General features: G+C 46.2%; 1 protein-coding gene across 1 annotated transcript; it reads left to right on the top strand.

Moving 5' to 3' along the window:
* The first annotated feature begins 5,518 nt into the window (after positions 1 to 5,518).
* On the top strand, positions 5,519 to 19,959 carry FABP2 (fatty acid binding protein 2). The gene is made up of 5 exons (XM_049786967.1): positions 5,519 to 5,579; positions 16,167 to 16,276; positions 17,373 to 17,545; positions 19,367 to 19,474; positions 19,732 to 19,959. Exons 2-5 carry the CDS (start codon positions 16,210 to 16,212, stop codon positions 19,780 to 19,782), a joined length of 399 nt encoding a protein of 132 aa, XP_049642924.1. The 5' UTR covers positions 5,519 to 5,579; positions 16,167 to 16,209; the 3' UTR covers positions 19,783 to 19,959.
* The last annotated feature ends 340 nt before the right edge of the window (positions 19,960 to 20,299 follow it).

The following is a 20,299-nucleotide window of genomic DNA, read 5'->3' as shown; positions in this document are numbered from 1 at the left end:
GAACAGATGGTTTGCCCTGGGCTTCAGAAAGCACCCAGAACCCCCAGCTAGCTGGGGTAGAGCCAGACTTTGAACTCAGGGCTTCCTGCCTGTTTTCTCCTGGCTCCTCACCAGCAGAGAGTATGGGGAACTGCAGCAGCTTATCCGGTCTCCTGTGTCACCCACAGATATTATCATGTGGACACCATCTGGGCCATCTTGCACACCAGCAACTTTTCAATGATATGCCCCAAAAGAACCTGATACAGGGCCCGGAGAGATAGCACAGCGGCGTTTGCCTTGCAAGCAGCTGATCCAGGATCAAAGGTGGTGGGTTCAAATCTCGGTGTCCCATATGGTCCCCGTGCCTGCCAGGAGCAATTTCTGAGCAGACAGCCAGGAGTAACCCCTGAGCACTGCCGGGTGTGGCCCAAAAACCAAAAAAAAAAAGAACCTGATACATTTCTCTTGTTCTCCCTTAAGTCCCCTCCAACAAGAGGCTGGAAACCAAAGAGAGCTAAATCCAGAGTTTCTGCATGGACAGTCCCTGCTGATCCTGCCTATTCCTCTCCCTCTAGCTCCCAGTGAGAAGAAACCCATCATCAACTTTTTAAATAATGATATTTATTATATCATATAATATAAAATTATATATTATATTTATCGTATTATATAAGTATAATATATTTATTATATGATATATTATTTTTAAATACTGATATTCATTATATCATAAATATGTTATTTATATTTATATATGTTATTTTCTAAATGAAAAGCAAATGAAAAATAAATAAATGGGCCCGAGTGAACATTTCCCCTGCACATGGGACATGCCTTGGCAGAAGGCGCTGGCTTCAGCAGAATCCTCCTTGTGTGCCAACCCCACAGTCAATAAAGGCACATCGATCAGTTAATCATTCAATCACCACAGCCCAAATCAGAAATTAGTTTTCCTATTTTCCTTGTTTGCAAACCATCCCCTGCACTCATGATGTTGCCCAGGCCCTGTCCTGGGAGGGGTCTCTGTGTCACAGTCCAGTCACAGTGGAGGCACCTGAGCACACACCAGAAACCTGTTCCTGAGTCTCTCCATTGTACAAATGAGTGGCCCTTGGGAACACTGGGCACTGGCCTCCTTTGCCCCAGGCTGAGTAGTTCTGAGTTGCACTGGATCACACGGAGGCAGCCCCAGCGCCAGCGCTGGTGTACACAGAGAATGCTCAACTTCACTGCCTGAGAGCGGGTGCAGGGTGGGTGCCCCAGGAATTCGACTTTAGGAATTTCTCATAAAGTGGTAAAGACATAAATTCTAAACCAAACAAACAAGCAACACACACCGCCCTGGGGGCAGTTTAGAACCATCCATGGAAGATTCCAACAATATGAACTGTTCAGCCTCCAAAGCTCATTAAGTTTTGATACATTCTCATTCCATATATACCATACATACCTTTAATTAATTTATATATTTTTTGTTTTGGGGGCCACACTCAGTGGTGCTCAGGGCTGACTCTTGGCTCTGCACTCAGGACTTACTCCTAATGGGCTCAGGGGACCACAAGGGATGCCAGGAATCAATGGGCCTCATGCAAGGCAATTATCTTACCTAGTGTACTATCACTCTGGCCCCCAGACCTTTATTTTAATCATGGAGTATTTGCTCTACTGAAGTATATGTTGTTGAGAAAATATATTTACAAAACCCATTTACATATATGTAATTAAAATTTTACTTTTCTGTAAATCTGTGCTAGAGATGTGGCTCAGTGAGAGAATGTCCTGCATGTGTGAGGCCCTGGGGACAACCCCAGGACCACACTGGCATCACAGCAACAAAGCAACAAAAAATAAAAAGAATATACTAAACTGTCACTAATGCTTGACAAGGGCCAGAGAGAGATCATATCTGGGTTCATTCCCCGAAACCCCATAGGATCCCCTGAGCCCTTCAGGAGTGACTCCTGAGCACAGAGCCAGGAGTAAACCCTGAGCCCTTCCAGGTATGGTTCAAAAACAAACACCAAAAAAAGCTTGACTTTGAGTGAAGATTTGGTGCTCAAGCTGCCATTGCTCTTCAGATTTCTAGACATTGGGGTTTTCTCTGGAGAGAAGGAAAATTCTACGGAAGGATCCTGAGATGATTCTTCAGCGTTCTAGAATTTTCCATCCCCAGTATGCTGCACAGAGATAAACTCTCAGTGCCTGGAGTTCCTCCACCTCTTTTGGATCTGACTCCCTTTCTCTGATACGGTTTCTAACAACAATCCTCAAAGGGGTCCTGAGCTGCACTGGCCATAGAGGATGAAAGGGCTCTGCAACCTTACCTGCTTCCGGCCCTAGATGACATCCCAGCCAACTCCAGTGCTTTTGGTGCCACATGGTGCCTGATGTGCAAGTGTTGAGCCTCACACCTGAGCAGAGGTGGCAGCAGGCCCGAGGGTTATGTGCTTTACCCTGGCTGACCCTGGTTGGACCCCAGAACCACACCTGAGGCCCCACAGAGAACTGCTGTCTGAGTTGGCTGAGGATCACCATGTGGCCCCCAGACTCCCTGAGCACCACTGAGGAGGCTCCCAGAAAACGAGAATGATGTGTGAGCAATGCCCACCACCAAGTGCAAAACTGGGAGTGTGTGCACTCATGTGTGCATGCATGTGCGTGGCTGTACGTGTGCTTCTGTGTCTATGCATATGTGCTGTGTGTGCATTGTATGTGTGTTATATATGTGCAGTGTATGCTATATGAATGAGTGTATGTGTGCACTTATGTATGTGTGTGCATGCATGTACTAATGTGTATGTGTGTACTTGTGTGTGTCTGTGTGCATGTGTTTGCATGTGTGAGTGCCCAATGAGTGCCACCACAGCTGTGTGTCTATGAGTGTATGGCCAGCAAGTATGCATAAGATCCCTGGTCATGACTCGAGAAAGAGAGATGGGAAGTGGTGGGGTGACAGCAATGTGGGGGAAGTTGTATATGTGTCATAGTAGAACATAGTAAAACTCAGAACCTGGCCCTTTCCCTCCATGCCTACTTGGCAAAATTCACAGTAGAGAAGTAGGATTCCCCTTTGGCCGCACTCCCCCAAGGCCCGACTTTCTGGCAGAAGCAAACAGTGAGTTCAGAAGTCCAGCCAGAAATGCATCTCTAGGATCTCAGAGATAGCTCCGAGATAAATCTGGCAGGGCTTTCTTTAAAGCAGATAACACGAACCCAAAGGTTAAGGACTCTGCCCGGTTGGTTTTGTAACTCATTCTAGATGCTTGGTGCTGGGGGATGGGACCAGAGGGAAATCTCAGGCCTCGCATGAGTCTGACCAGGCACCATAGTGGGGTGTGGTTTGGAGCCCCCAAATCTCTGCTGGGTGAAACTACTGGTTCTCAGCACCAAGGGCCAAAGCAGCTGGGTCAAAAATCAGCAAACCTTGGGGCCAGAGAGATAGCACAGAGGTAGGGTGTTTGCCTTGCATGCTGAAGGACGGGGTGGTTCGTATCCCGGCATCCCATATGGTCCCCCAAGCCTGCCAGGAGCGATTTCTGAGTGCAGAGCCAGGAGTAATCCCTGAGCACTGCCAGGTGTGACCCAAAAAACAAAAACAAAAAAAAATCAACAACCCAGGGGGTGAAGTGGTGGCACAGGCAGTAGGGTGTGTTTACCTTACATGTACTAACCTAGGACAGAAGGACCGCAGTTTGATCTCCCAGGGTCTCATATGATCCCCCAAGCTAGGGACGATTATTTTTTTTGTTTTGTTTTGATTTTTGGGTCACACCCAGGAGCGCTCAGGGGTTACTACTGGTTCTATGCTCAGAAATCACTCCTCACAGGTTCAGTGGACCATATGGGATGCCGGGATTCAAACCACCGTTCTTTTGCATGCAAGGCAAATGTCCTACCTCCCGTCCTTCATGGGTGATTTCTGAGAGAGTAGCTAGGAGTAACCTCTGAGCATCACTGGATGTGGCCCAAAAATTAAAAAAAACAAAAACAAAAACAAAAACCAGTTGGCTAAAACTGCAGTGGGGGTCTGTAGTGACAGCACAGTGTGTAAGTGTGTAGGGCATTTGTCTTACATGCAGCCAACCCAGGTTCAATTCCTGACATCCCATATAGTCCCCCAAGCCTACCAGGAGTTATTTCTGAAAGCAGAGCCAGGAGTAACCCCTGAGCATTGCTAGGTACATCCCCCCAAAGCAGGGTAGCCTCACACTCTTTTTTTTAATCAATATCTTTATTTAAACACCTTGATTACAAACATGATTATGGTTGGGTGTCTGTCATGTAAAGAACACCCTCCTTCACCAGTGCAACATTCCCATCACCAATGTCCCAAATATCCCTCCTCCTCACCCCACCCCACCCTCGCCTGTACTTCAGACAGGCTTTCTACTTCCCTCATTCATTCTCATTGTTAGGATAGTTTTCAATGTAGTTATTTCTCTAACAACACTCATCTTTGTGGTGAGCTTCATGAAGTGACCTGGAACTTCCAGCCCTCCTCTCTTTTGTCTCTGAAAAGTATTGCAAGTTTGTCTTTTAGTTTTCTTAAAACCCATAGATGAGTGAGACTATTCTGCGCCTTTCTCTCTTCCTCTGACTTATTTCACTCAGCATGATAGATTCCATGTATAGGAAAATTTCATGACTTCATCTCTCCTGGCAGCTGCATAATATTCCATTGTGTATATGTACCACACTCTTCTGTGGGAACAAACCCCTCATTCACACTGTGAGTGGGGAAAACACACAACAGTGAAACTTGTGACGGTCCAGCCAGTCCCCACTGCACAGAGACCTCATTCCCATCTGCATGTTCACTGAAACAGTTCCAAAACCAAGAGTTGCTTTTCCTGCTGTGATGACATATCCAGCACTAGGTAGGGGGGAGCAGTGCACAAGAGGCCCCCTTCCCAATCATACTTACACACTCACCTCAAGTTCTGCCCACTTCGAGGAGCACTTTCCCTTCTCCTCCTGCTCACTCATTCCCTGGCTGTCAGGTTCTGGTGTCCTCAGCTTACTCCTCTGTGCCCCATGAGTCTGACTTAAGCTGGAGGCATGTACCTGAGTCACCTACTGAGTTCAACATGGGGCATTGTGATTCCTTCTTCACTGGGTGCCCCTGCCGCTACTGGGCCCAGAGGTGCTCTACCCTTCAGAGCTGGGGCAAGTGGTATTCTGTGCTGCAGTGCTGGGCCTGGGTAGTGCCACATTCTCAGTTCAGGGGGAACAAGGCAGGTGGCAGGAGAAGGAAGCTCCAGGCCTTAGCCCAGGTTTGTGATCCTCAGAGGAGTAGGAGGTGGGACATGGTTGGTGAAAAGCCTGAGAAATGCCAAGCACATATCTGGGTGTCCTAAATCAGGGAAGGAGGAAACAGTGAGTCTGACTCTGTGTTTTAGAAGTTGCCTTTTTGAGGACAACTCAGCAGAGAGGAAGTGAGTCTGGATACTGAGTGGCCAGATCTGGCCCAGCTGAGAGCTCAGCATCTCCCTGTGGACAGAGGAAGCTCCTGGGTGGCTGAGAGCAGAGAGAGCAGCAAGAGCATCTTGGGGACATTGATCACCCACAGGGAGAAACGGAACGGGACCTGCTACTTGGTGAGTTAAAAGTGGCCACAATGGGCTTTCTGCAGCACATCCCGTGCTATTTGTGGGCTCTTACACAGCAAACGATGCTGGTGATAAAAAGATTATTCTCTAGGGTCGGGCAGCAAGCATGGAGGTTAAGGCATTTTCCTCGAATGCAGCTGGTGAGAGTGGTCAATTCCTGGCACTACCAAAGGGCTCCCAAACACCACCAGGTGTGGCCTCTGACACAGAGCTAAAAAAGTAAGATCTGTTGGGGCCAGAGCAATAGCACAGTGGTAGGGCACTTGCCTTGCAAGTGACTGACCCAGGATAGACCTGGGTTCGATTCCCAGCATCCCATATGGTCTTCTGAGCCAGGAGCCATTTCTGAGCACAGAGCCAAAAGTAACCCCTGAGCATCATCGGGTGTGGCCCCCCACCTTAAAAATAATTAGATCTGGGCCCGGAGAGATAGCACAGCGGCATTTGCCTTGCAAGCAGCCGATCCAGGACCAAAGGTGGTTGGTTCGAATCCCGTTGTCCCATATGGTCCCCCGTGCCTGCCAGACAGCCAGGAGTAACCCCTGAGCACTGCCGGGTGTGGCCCAAAAACAAAAAAACAAAAACAAAAATAAATAAATAAAGTAAACTAAGTAAACAACAAGTATTTACTTATTAAATTGAATCTTCAATAAATCAACCTAAATTTTTTTTCAAAAAAGACAGCCAAAGACTGTATTCTTTGACATAAAATTGCTTAACAATTTTGGATGGGGCCACACCCAGTGCTGCTCAGGGGTTACTTCTGGCTCCACACTCAAGGGACACTCTGGTGATACTCGGGGAACCATATAGCATGCCAGGAATCCACCATAGGTCTGACACGTGTAAATCAAGCATGCTTCTTAACATGAAGGGAGGATCATATTTCTGGCATCAGATCTTCTTGTGACTGACCCTCCCAAGCTTGGAGCCATGAGTAAGCCCCAAACACTGCTAAATGGGGCTCCCAAACCAAAATTAAATTTAAAAAAAATTTTTTTTGGTGTTTGGGTCACACCCAGCAGTGCTCAGGGGATACTCCTGGCTCTATGCTTAGAAATTGCTCCTGGCAGGCTCAGGGGACGACATGGGATGCCGGGATTCGAACCATCAACCTTCTGCATGCAAGGCAAATGCTTTACCTCCATGTTATCTCTTCAGCCCCCAATTTAAATTTTTTTAATTAAATAATAAGGCATCTTGTTTAAGAGATGGTCTAGGAGGGCTTCTTTTAAAGAGGTTTTTGGATGCAAGCCAAGGGAATGGAGAAGCTGAGGCCCATCAGGGGCTGAGAGGAACCACATCAGGGCTACATCAGGGCTACACCAGGTCAGTCCTCCCCCTTCCTCCCCTCCTCTCCTTGCCTGTGGCTTGCTTGCAAATAGCCCTAGACTGAGCTAGGGGTAGAAGTGGGGCACAGGGGCGAAAAGGACAGATGCTCTTACATGATAGGGAAGATTTTGTTTGTCTTTATTGTCTTAGAATTGTCTTTATTGTCTTAGCCAGAGGTATAGTGCAGGAGTAAGGCAGGGACCTTGCATGCCACCAAGCCCAGTTCAATCCTGGTAACACTCACAGTCCCCCTGAACATGGCCAGGAGTGAGCCCTGAGCACAGAGTCAGGAGAAGTCCCCTAACAATTGGAGGCAGACACAAACCATCTCAGTCAGGCTTATTTTGGCAGTTGCCCTGGCCCTGCTCTGAGCTGCCAAGCCCCAGCACATCAGACACAACCATCCATGTGAATAGCAGCAACTCCCAGGGCTGTGTGACTTGAACACCAGAGGAGGAATATTACCTTACCAGAACTGTGCCCCCAGATCCTCCTCCCAATCAGGCAAACACTCCGGGGCAGCTGGTTTAATCCCTAATGCTGGCCACTTGCACAGAATAAGGTTCCACGGTTCTGTGGTCTGGAACCCCTGGTGCCGCCACTTTGCCATCTTGGCAGACAGCTGGGATATGGAGGGGAGGAGCCCAGGCAGGTATTACCAATAATACAGGCATGCCCTGGCCAGGACTGTGACCCCCAACACAATCGACAACTTTGGCTGAAGCGTGTGCCCTTCCCACTGTGAGCAGAGTGATGGTCGTGGAAGGAGTGCCACCAGCCCTGGGGCGCAGCTGGAAAGCCACCAAGAGTACAGGCACTGTGACCGGGTGTGTAAACTTTCCCTATCACGGCCACCGCAGGGAAAGGGGAAGGGGAAGAGAGGATAGGGAAGGACTGCTCCAGCTTTCCCTTCAGGCAGAGGAAGAGAAACTTTCATTGCTAAACTAGGACAAGAAAGAACCAAAAATTTCACCCAGTCACGAGTTTCTCAGTGCCAACTTTAGCACACAAGGCGTCCATGGAAGAGCTGAGGGAGAGTGGGATGCTGAGGTGAAGTTACTAATGTTGTGGTTTTCTGTCAAAATGATTTGCTGCCTTAGCAGGGAAGTGGTTTCAAGAAACAGGTTCCAGGCCCGGAGCCATAGCATAGTGGGAGGGTGTCTGCCTCAAACATAGCTGACCTGGTTTTGATCCCTTGCATCCTATCTGGTCCACTGAAACTGGCCAGGAGTGATTCCTGAGTGCAGAGCCAGGAGCAAACCCGTTGTGCTGCCAGCTGTGGGTCAGAACAAACAAAGAAAACAATAAAGCCAACAAAAAGGAGGCTGACTCCTATTGAAAAGCTTGGGAATGTCAGTGCAAGGCAAATTTCAGGTCCTGATTGTCAGAGGCTGAGGAGGATGTGATCTCTGGCCAAAGGTTGGCTTGCAAGCAGTTGTGCCACCTGTCACTCGGGTCAGTGGCCTGGTTGCAACTGGCAAGCCTGCTGTTATCTGCTCTCCACACAGGGCGGGCCCAGCCTGTGTCTCTCCCTGCTTCGTCCCACTTTCACCATCTCTTGCCCAGAGAATTTTTTTTAACACTCTTGGCTACTCATGGCTCCATATGGGAAGCTCAGAATCAAACCACTTGGACCTCCAGCAAGACAAATACTCTCCCTACTAAACTACAGCCCCACTGCAGGAATTTCTAATCCCTCCCCACAGATCATTCATCCCCTTCCCTGTGCGGCCCAGTGAATCTTCTAAAACGAAAATATTGCAGCAAATGAAAGCGTGTATTTGCTCTAACAGACACGTTTAGTTCTTTTGGTTTTCAAGATTTGTTTGTGTATGCAAGCCCATGTTTGCCCACACATACTTGTCCATGTGCTTTCCTATGTCCTTGTACAATGGTATGTGAATGCACATGTATGCACATGTAAGTCACATGTCCACACGAATTTATTGTGAGCAGCCACACAGACATGTACATATTTACATGTTTCTATAGGAGCATGTGCACAAATGTATGTAGGGATGTATAAAAGTTTCACATATAATATATAAACACACTTACGACTGAAGGAGTCAAAAACATGACTATAGTTATGTTAAGTCCAGTCAATGAGTTTAGAATTGGGGGAGAGGGGAGCCCCTGGGGTTTGGAGGCCTCTCCCAGACACACCTGGCTCCCTGGTACCTGCCTGACAGGAACTCAGGCCTGGTGCTGGGGGCCAGCCAGGGCACACCTGGTGGTAGTTGTATGGGCTGCAGGAGGAATGTGAGAGAGTCAATGCTGAGGGCCAAACCCAGGGCCTCACACATGTAAGGCATGTGTTCCACTCCTTGGGGCTTTCTCTCTGGCCCTTCATTTACAAAAGTCTTTGCATGGGCCACAGAAACCATGAACATTATTTTGTTCTGTGGCTGAGATTCAGCCCAGGGGTGATGCTGTGGCTAGATATACAATGAGTGGCCAGTGAAAGAAAAATCCGAGCAGAAGAGAAACAGCAGATAACGACAAGAGTGAGAAGATGCTCATGGGGACATTCACTGCTCCCCTTCCTCTGTTATGCAGAGGAGCACGCAGGCCCCCTTCAGTGGACTAGAGTATGAGGAGGCCCCAAGGAAGGGGCTGCAGACCTGGGTGGTGCAGGCAAATGAGACAGAAACTTCAGGGGTCATGGCCAGAGTCCTTTCTCTGTTGTTGCCAGGGAATATAAATAAAGCGCTGTTTCCAGTGTGTGTCACCAGTCACCTGACATTCTCTGGGAGCACAGAGAGACAACAGATGAAGGAGAGAATGAGGGGCCCAAGAGGCTGGTGTCGCTGAGGGCGCCGCAGGCCTCAGAAAGGTCCTTATGGATCGACCTAGGTCCCAGGCCTGCAGGAGGGGAAGACAGGGAGAAGGAAGCTGCAGGAACAGAGGAGCCTGGAAACACCCAGCTTGGCCCGACACAGGCTTATCTCCATGGACTCTGAGGTCACCTGGGATGACAGCAGGACAGGGAGCCAGCCCTGAGCTGAAGTTTTCAGTGATGATGACCGATAACAGTGCTAAATGGGAGGATGGTAGATAAGGTGCTAAATTTCAGCTGGAAGCAATCAAGCCACACAGATATGAAATAAACAAAAGAAAACAAAGTTTCTCTTTAAGTAAGAGAAACTTGAGCAAGAGTTAGTATGGTCCTGGTCTACCATCACTTCAACTTCGAATCCCCAGCACCACCTATGGTCCCCTAAGTATCGCCAAGGATCACCCTGAGCATAGTACCAGGAACAGGCCCTGAGAACTGCACTCACCTCCACCCCTCACACTATAGGAGTAGAATGTTCTTTATGGGGCTATGAGAAGCTGAAATCATGGAGTCATGACCTGAGAGCACAGGCCATGAGCATCCTTCCAGGGACTTCATCACTGGGAGAGGAGAGACCCAGATGGCAACGGAAAAGGGAAAGCCCTAACCTTCTGTCAAGATCATTGAGAAGCAGCGGGTTGGCCCTCAGTGAGAATCTGCAACCTGACACCAGCTATCCTGGCAGATCTGTCTGTGGGCCGCTGAGAAGCAAACCAATCACTCATCTCCAATTTAGCAGATCTTGGCGCTCTGAGCACATAGAGGCTCTCCCCTTGCCTGTTTTCCCTCCTTCAGGTCAAATGAAATTTCCTTGACAAGAAAAGCAGTGTTCAGAGGTTGTGGGTGTAGCTCAACGGTCAAATGTGTGTCTCACATGCCTGTGCCGTGGTTTTGTACCCCACCTCTGGGAAAGACACAAGAAAAGAGAAAAATCAGGATGTGGGAACCCAAGGTGAATAGAAATGGTCCATTAATGTGGTTTCCCACCCAGGATATTTCCAAAAACACACCAGAGATGGGGCGGGGAATTCAAAGGGCGGGAACATGTTCTCTGTGCAGCAGGTTTGATCCCGGCATCAACCTAGTGCCACTGAGAGCGAGCCCTGAACGTGTAGTCAGGCCGAGCCCTTGAGCACCAACAGCATATGCCCCAAAACCAACCCCCCCATAAAAAACCAAAAAACTCCAGAAAAACTTTCCTTCAGAATACAGGCCAAATCAATATGGTCGAACAGTTTCTGAGACCTCCAGAAAACCATTCCTTACTGTTCTCCAAAAGACAAGCCTACATATTAATGAACATTGGGAGATAAAGGAGCACTTTCCACTACTGAGAGAACAGAAACCCAGGGGTGTTCCATCAAAGCCCTTTGGATGGGCTTGGATGGTGGTGGATGGTGATGGAGGGATGAGAAGCCTTTCTCCTCCAGCCCAGGACCACGTGTTTCCAACCCCCTTCAGCCAGTGGGTCTGCAGTTTCAGGTAGCGGCAAGGAAATCATCCACAGACAGGTTCCAGGAGATACCAGCTTTATTCATGCCCTAGCCACCACATGTGTGGCCTATAAACCTTTTACGCTGGATCCCTACTCAGCCCTGTATTGTACCTTGTCCCTCAGCCATCTCCTCTCCATCCATCTTCCTTGCTCAATCTCTCTCCAAACTCGTCTTCTAAATCTCCCTCAGGTCAAACCTTTCGTAACCCCTCAAAGATCCCGCCCAGAAATGGGCAGGTCTTTCTTTTAGGTAAGGTTACACAGGAAGAATGGGGGATGGGGGTCCCTATGGAAAGTGGGGCACAGATTCCTCAAACAATTAAAACAGCACATCATCTGGCTACTCCAGTTCCGGCTGTTTAAGCAAAACACATGAAATATTTGTGTGAGAATATAAGAGCCTTCCCATGCTCACTGCTGCATTGTGGACAACACCAGGATTCTAAAATAGCCTCTGAGCCCACAGACAGGCCCTGGAGGAAACAGCGATGGGATGTAGGTGAGTGGATGGCAAATCCGTCACGAAGCGGGAGAGATAAATGATCCTGCCATTTGCACCAGGCCTTAAGGATTTAGAGGGGATTATGCTGAGTGAAAGTAGTCAGATGCAGAAAGAAACACCTTCCCCCCCATCCTTATGACTCCATTCACACATGGTCTGTAGAAAAGCCTAACAAAAACACTCAAGAAAAAAATGAACTTTAAAGCCAAGTTAGTCATGACTATAAACAAAAGGGATGAGGAGTGAGTAAAGGAAGCCAATTCCAATGGAGAATATTGGTTTAGTGGGGCACTTAACTATAGTGTGGACAGATGGCGATTTATAACGAGACACAATGAAAATTTATCACATTAGAAACCAATGTTAGGGTCAAAAAGTTAGTACAGCAGGGAAACACTTGCCTTGCATGGAATCAACCTGGGTTGAATTCCAGGCATCTCATACGGTCTCCCAAACCCAGACAGAAGAGATCCCCGAGTGCAGAGCCAGAAGTCAGTCCTGAGCACTGCCAGGTGTGGCCCCCAAATCAAACAAATAAAGATGAAAAGAAACTCACTTCGAGGCATATGTAAAATAGGACAGACCTTTACCAGGATGTCACTTTGGCACTTTCCTGGTGGCCATAAACCAGCTGTTCTTTTTTTTTTTTTTTTGTGGTTTTTGGGTCACACCCGGCAGTGCTCAGGGGTTATTCCTGGCTCCAGGCTCAGAAATTGCTCCTGGCAGGCACGGGGGACCATATGGGATGCCGGGATTCGAACCGATGACCTCCTGCATGAAAGGCAAACGCTTTACCCCCATGCTATCTCTCCGGCCCCAAACCAGCTGTTCTTATCCTCTCCCACCTCTGCTGACTTCAGTCAAAGGCATCACACCCTGGAGAAAGAAGTATCACCCCATTTGTGCCCCCCTGAGTAGTACTTCAGGCAGCTTCAGAGAGCAGCTAGAGTCTAGGCAGGGCTGGAGCTGAAGCCACAGCTTCAGCTGTGGAGGGCATGATCTCATGTTTCTTCTTTGATTTTGGGCTCACATCCAGTGATGTTCAGGGGTTACTCCTGGCTCTATACTCAGGAATCACTCCTGATGGTATTTGAGAGACCAAATGGGATGCCTGGGATGGAACCCAGGTGCAAGACAAGGGCCCTCCCCATCATACTATCAATCACTCCAGCCTAGTTCTCTTGATTCTATTCTTGGTCTGCACATAGAAATGTGGCAAGACGGAGGTACATGCTGGCCTTTGTAAACCATGTTTACTGGCTGGCTTTGGCCCAGAGCAATAAGCCAGGGTTTAGCAGAGTCTTCACCCTTGAAGAAACACATGTCAGCACTCCAGGAACCTCAACATTGCATTACATACACTCAATGCACCCACTTTCCCAAGCTTTGAGGACTCAGACCTTCCACAATGATCAGAGCAAGAAACACAGTTTCAGGTTTGCTCTTGGTGATTAGCCCAACTATACTCTGTGTACTTCGGGTAGAATCAGGTTCAGCCACAGCGTGAAAGTAAGCATCTTACCCCCTAAAATCACAATCTTTCTTCGCTCTCTCCACCTGGACCTTCCACTTACGTTCTGGTGCATTTTTTGAGTGATGCCTCGTGGTACTCATGGACTACTACAAGCACAATCCTTAAAGGCCACCTCTGGCTATGCTCAGGGGTCCATGCGGTACAGGAAATTGAATCTGGGCCCCTGGCCTGCTCAGCAAATACTCAACCCATTGAACTATCTCTCTAGTTCTGTTATTTTCTCTCTTTTTTTTTAATGGAATCATAGACCTAATATGTATATACATTGTATGACTGAAACTCAACTGTTGATTTAAAATATTAAATATAGAGTATAAAGTATAAAGTCCACGTGTTGGTTGAGGCTGCCCCCAAGCACCGTGTTTCTAACCCCTTTAGCTGGCAGATCTGAAGATGCAGGATAATGGTGGAGAAATAATTCACGAGCAGCCAGTTAAAGTTTCATCGAAGTCAGCTTGCTTTTATTCCATGGCTCTGTCTGCCATGTTCATTTCCTCACATGTGCCTCTCCGCTAAGCTTTCTGTTATCTGCTTTCTTTCTGAGCAGCTTCTCGCTGCTTCTCTTCTGGCTCTCTGCCTTTTGCTGCTCCTCCTTTGCCTCCTCCCAAGCAGCCTCTTTTATTCTTTATTTAAAATAGCTCGTTCCATCCCAGGTGAGAGTGGGTTGAATTCTCCAGGTCAGATTAATATCTCAAAAGAAGAGTTAGGGAAACAGGAAGTTGGGGACAGGGTTACACGCAACTATTAGCCACTTCCATTTTTTTGTTATTGGGTAACAATAAAGCCAATAGCACACCAAGCAGTGCTTGGGGTAACTCCTGACTGCACTCAGAAATTACTCCTGGCAGGCTTCGAAGTCTGTATTGGATGCTGAAGATCGAAGCTGGGTAGGCTGTATGCAAGGCAAATGTCCTATCCAGTGTACTCTGGCCCCAATCACCAACTTTTTGCTCTGTATCTCATCTTTTGGGGGGAGGCACTTAGGGTTTACTCCTGGCTCTGCACTCAGAAACTGCTCCTGGCTCAGGGAACCATATGGGATGCCAGCAATCAAACCCGTGTCCGTCCTGGGGCAGCCAAGTGCAAGACAAATGCCATACCACTGTGCTACCACTCTGGTCCCTTTGCTCTGTTTCTCATGGTGATTTAATTAAATTTTTTTCTTTAAATATACCTCATAAAAGGTAATTTGAAAAAATGTGCCAAACAAGTACCATCTAGATAAAACAATGGATCCAATTTTCCAATTTTTTGCTTCAACTTGCAAGCTATGGCATACCTGAGACTGGGCAAAAAAGGGGGGCATCATCTATAGTTTTTCCTTAGAATTTCAGCTGCTGGGGTTCCCTCCTCCCATTCACTCACAAAGATCTCTTTGTAGATATCCTCATGTGGAAACATTAATAGCCAAAATGCAATTCACCCTATGCTGGCTGATACCCTGGGCTGAGAACCTGTAGTGGGGAAGGGAGAGAAGGAGATCCTCCTCCGTCCCCTTCCCAGCTGTTTTACACACACACAGCTGACACAGTTTGGGTCCCACCCACCCAGGTGCAGGGGGTCACATGTAGCAGTACTCGGGGATTTCCAAACTCCTAGGGATGGAACCCGGGCCTCCTCCATGCAGATTTTGAGTTCTAGCTTGCAAAAACGATCTCTCCAGTCCAGTTGATTCTTTTTCTAAGCAATTTTCCTGCTAGTGAGTTTTTTTTTTTTCCTGTCTTTCAGCCACATCCCCACCTCTTGAGATTTTTTTCAGTCATTGTTCACCCATCAAGAACAGAACAGAAGGGGCCGGAGAGATAGCACAGCGGTAAGGCGTTTGCCTTAGACGCAGAAGGATGGTGGTTCGAATCCCGGCATCCCATATGGTCCCCCCAGTCTGTCAGGAGCGATTTCTGAGCATAGAGCCAGGAGTAACCCCTGATTGCTGCCAGGTGTGACCCAAAAAACAAAAAAAAAAAAAAAAAAAGAACAGGACAGAAAACTAGTGAATACAGCCAATGTAATAGGCACCATGCTGAGTGTGAAAATACCTGTCTGAACTCTCAAACACCACAAAACGTACTGGGAGGGGGTAATCACTAAATTTCAGCCTCAATATCATATAAAGTTTGACTTTTCAGCTTCTCAGCTATATCTGATCAGTCTTTTTTTTTTTTTAATTTTTATTGTGACCAATGCGAATTACAAGTCTTTCACAGTTATATTTAAGGTATACATTTTACATATAATTATATATATTTTACATATATCCACCACCAGCATTGTCCTTCCTCTGGCCCTGTTTCCAGCATGCGTTCCATATAAAGTCTAACAAGATAATTGTGATTGTAAAGAAGGGAGAGGCCTGATAGGCCTTGTTTCCAGGTGCACAATGGCCACATTCACTTGGTACTGCCATTGCGGGTGCACTTTGGACTCCCTAGCAGTAGGTCAAACCTAGTTCACACTGCACCCACATGTGCAAAATAAATGTTCCCCCGATTATCGGTAAAACAGAGCAGGTTTTTGTTGTTGTTGTTGTTGTTGTTGTCTTTGAGTCACATTACTCCTGGTTCTGTAATCAGAAATCACTCTTTGCAGGCTCTGGGGACCAAACGGGATGCCAGGAATTGAATCACAATCTGTCCTGGGTTGGCCATGTGCAAGGCAAATGCCCGACCCCTGTGCTGTCTCTCCAGCCCCAGGACAGAGCAGTTTTATTAAATTTTCATATTTTTGAATTTGTGAGGAGCTAAGGAACTTGTAGAAAAGAGAAATGACATAGGCCCAGGCATTAGGTTAGGCGACCTCTTGAACTTTAAACTTCCACATCACAAACTGTAATGTAGATGCTAAGATAAGAAGGAGAATAAATTCTCTCTGCTCAGGTGTGAATCTCAGACGGCTGTGAGGCTAACTCAACTGCACATCATGTCGCTGATTGGCTCTTGGAAGGTGGACCGCAATGAGAACTATGACAAGTTCATGGAAAAAATGGGTAAGGGCTGATTCTTTGGCGTTGGGGCTAGGCTGAAACTGGACTTGGGTAATGGCTCTAATTTTGGGGTAAAGATTCAGAACATGTGATGTTTAAGAGCAGGGAAAATCCAATTCTCATTTCTGATTTTAGGAGAGATGTGGCCTCGGCACCAGTGAAAAGGTTATAAGTATTTCAATAGTCTTATTGTAGCTATTATCCCTGAACATGAACTTAAGTCAAGATAGGCAATGCTAATAGTAACTTCTAGATTTAATAAACACTGAACTCGAGTGTATGGATAAACAAAGATAAATGGGGTCACAGACAAGTGTATGTCCAAGTCACAGCTTTGAATGAATTAGACCTACTTCTCATTTTCTCTGGCTGAAGAAACTTTGCGAAGACGCTTAATCTCATGTATTTTCAAATGGTACCACATACACTCTGCAGGTCAAGATTTTGAATGTAAACTGATGACAGTGAGATATCCTTACAATGATAAGACCATGTCCTCATTGAGCGAGAGAGAGTCAAAAATGGCCCAGAAACCACAGGGAATTGCAAAGTTCTAAATTTTAAATCCATGATGTAAAGCAGAGGAGAATAATAATAATAAAAAAAAAAGATAGCAAATATGTGGAGTTAAAGGTATATTTACAGGGGGAGCAGAGATGTGCTGCAAGTGGGAAAGCACAGGGCCATCATGGTGAACCCCTGAACATGTCTCTTAAACAATTGAGCTTGATGCTACCCAAAGAGTTTTTTCCTAAGAAATATATGAATAAAAAAAATAGATATGAATGTCCTTTGAAGATTCTAGAACTCATTTACTTAACAATGAAATCATTTTATTTAGTTACTCTGTGTCTTGCAATTCCATGCTTCATGTAATGCTTCATAAATTGGGGGCAGTGGGATTATTGGATCAGTAACCTTGGTTTGAATGAGTTTAACCCTTTTTGTACATGAGCAAAATTCTGGTTGTTTCTATGCAAAGGCAGAGCACTGCATGCTTCTCCTACTGTCAAAATAAAAAAAAAATAAATGTATAGAACTGGGGGGTTGCATTTCCAGTGACATTTTGACTATTTCATGCAATTTCTTGTCTTTGCAGGTGTTAATATGGTGAAGAGGAAGCTTGCAGCCCATGACAATCTAAAACTGACAATTACACAAGATGGAAATAAATTCACAATCAAAGAATCAAGTGCTTTTAGAACCATTGAACTAAATTTTGAACTTGGTGTCAACTTCAATTACAGCTTGGCAGATGGGACTGAACTCAGTGTAAGGAAAATGCTTGATAAACAATGCATTCTTGACTGCTAGACTCCACTTAAATAATCTCTACTTTGTGTTGGTGGGTGGCTCAGTGGTAGAAGTGTCTTTCATTTTCATTAGAGCAGCTAGCTGATAGAACATTTTCTTGTAACATCCCCACATGTAATGGCAGTCTTTACTTAAGCTTTTATTTTCAACTCCAAGTGTAAAGATTAAGATTTGAATAAGAATTAGAAAATCAGGCTTCAGGGGCTGAAATAATAGCACAACAGTAAGGTGTTTTTGCCTTGCACGTGGCTTACTCAGGACAGGCCTGGGTTCTATTCCTGACTTCCCTTATGTTTCCCTGAGCCTACCAGGGAATAGTTCTGAGTGCAGAACCAGGAGTAACCCTTGAGCACTACTAGATGCGGCCCAAAAAACAAAAAGAGAAAAACAGGCTTCACATGAACAGGGACCAGAGTTGTGACTCAGAGCACTTGCTTTGCAGAGTGACATTCTGGGTTCCATTCATGGCAGCCCTTGGTCCTTCCCAGCACTATTGGGAGTAATCCGCAGCACTGCAGACAACTACATATATAAAATATAGAATATAAATATTTCTACTCAGGTGGAAATCTCTGACTTAACTTTTTTTTTTTTTTTTTTGATTTTTGGGCCACACCCGGTAATGCTCAGGGGTTACTCCTGGCTATGTGCTCAGAAGTTGCTCCTGGCTTGGGGGACCATATGGGACACCGGGGGATCGAACAGCGGTCCGTCCAAGGCTAGCGCAGGCAAGGCAGGCACCTTACCTTTAGCGCCACCACCCAGCCCCCTGACTTAACTTTTATCAATATTACACACATGACAACAATGAATGCTTTGAACATCATGCAATTTAAACATAATAGGCAAATATCTTCATTAGTAAAAAAAAAAAAACATTGGAATGTTAGAAGAATTATTTCATGAATGAGCGAATGGCCTACAATTGTCTAATGTGATATTGTAAGTCTTTCATAATGCTGAAGAGATAACTAAATTTAGGGAGTTACTTTTTTCTAATTAATTTTCTAAAGCTTTATTGACCATTTTTTTTTCTTTTTCGGGGGCTGAGGCTTATTCCTGCTGGTGCTCAAAAGACAAGGAGGTGCTGAGTATTCAAGCCAGGGCTCTTGATGCAAAATGCTCCCACACATTAAGAAAACCTCTCCAGTCCTAGTCCCAAAGAGACATTTGCAGACATATGCAATGGCTGTTTGCAAGCCATTTTGCAAGCTGTTAGCTGTTTGCAAGCTGTTAAATAGTTAAGCAATTATGACCAGCCTTTAATTACATGAAAGTATCCAAACCATGGCTAAACATAGATCATTCTTTGTTTTACATTAAAAGTTTAAAAAAGAGAAGCCCTGATTTTCTGCCGTAAACATTCCAGGGACTGGAAAAATAATAACAGTGGGTAAGGATTGCTTTGCATGCAGCCAACTTGAGTTGAATAACCCCAAAGCCCCTCTTAGATCCTTGAGTGTAGAGCCTGGAGCAAGCCCTAAGCTCTGCAGTTGTGGCCCCAAAGCAAACAAAAGAATCATTCCAAAGTCAACATTTGCTAGTGAGTGGGTGAGACACAGAAGACAGTCCTCAGCTGACTCAGACCCGGGCCTGGTGCTGGCTCTGTGGTTTCCCCTGAACCCCGAGGGCTTCATTTTCTGATCAATGGCAAGAAGCTCCTCCGAAGGGCACCGCACTTAACCATGGGGCCCAGCAAGCACACACAGCCAATGCTTAGCTGGTGTAAAAGCCCAGACAATGCTCGGTGATTGTGACCATCATTTTGTTTGTATACAGGGAACCTGGACCATGGAAGGCACTAAGTTGGTCGGCAAATTCACACGGGTAGACAATGGAAAAGAGCTGAATGCCATCCGAGAAGTGGTTGGTGAAGAAATGGTCCAGGTGAGTCGTGAAAAGATGCCAAGAACTTCACACACACACACACACACACACACACACACACACACACACACACACACACGAGTGCACGTGCATGCAGTGCATTGCACCTAGCAGGAATCATAAGCCAAAATGCATTCATTCTGTATTCGTTGGCAAGTGTAACAGGGGAGTAATATCAGAAACTCATTTCAAAGCTCCAATACTATAGATGTTTCCCTTAGTTTTTCTTCCAATCTTAATAACAAATTCCCTTTCAGACTTACACATATGAAGGTGTGGAGGCCAAGAGGTTCTTCAAACGCGACTGAGCAGGCTCCAGGGAATTCTGCCTAGGCATGGATCAGATAGAAGATCTGTACTTCACACGGAACTGTCTCTCCTCACACAGCATCAAGTTCACTGACTGAACCTTTCATAAATATTAGCCAGCGGTTTCTATTTCCAGTATTGTCAAAACAAATGCAGTAAAGGCTCATTCAGATGAACGTGTCTTATATTCTCTAAGATGTATATACCTATGATTGATGGATAAGAGTCTGTGATTACTTTTTAAAACTGCTAATAAATTGGAGCCGGAGCAATGGTGCAGCGGTAGGACGTTTGCCTTGCACATGGCTAACCCAGGACTGAAAGTGGTTCGATTCCCCGGCATTCCATATGGTCCCCCAAGCCAGAAGCGATTTCTGAGCACATGGCTATGAGTAATTCGAGTTTCATCGTTGTGTGGCCAAAAACAAAAACAAAAAACTGGTAATAAATTATCATTTATACATTTCTTTATGTTTAGGCTTTGGAGAGGGGGTACACAGGATGTGCTCAGAATTT

The sequence above is a fragment of the Suncus etruscus genome, chromosome 14 (genome assembly GCF_024139225.1).
Source record: "Suncus etruscus isolate mSunEtr1 chromosome 14, mSunEtr1.pri.cur, whole genome shotgun sequence".
In the NCBI taxonomy this organism is placed as follows: domain Eukaryota; kingdom Metazoa; phylum Chordata; class Mammalia; order Eulipotyphla; family Soricidae; genus Suncus; species Suncus etruscus.
The sequence above is the reverse complement of the archived record's forward strand: the minus strand, read 5'-3'. Positions and strand labels throughout refer to the sequence as shown.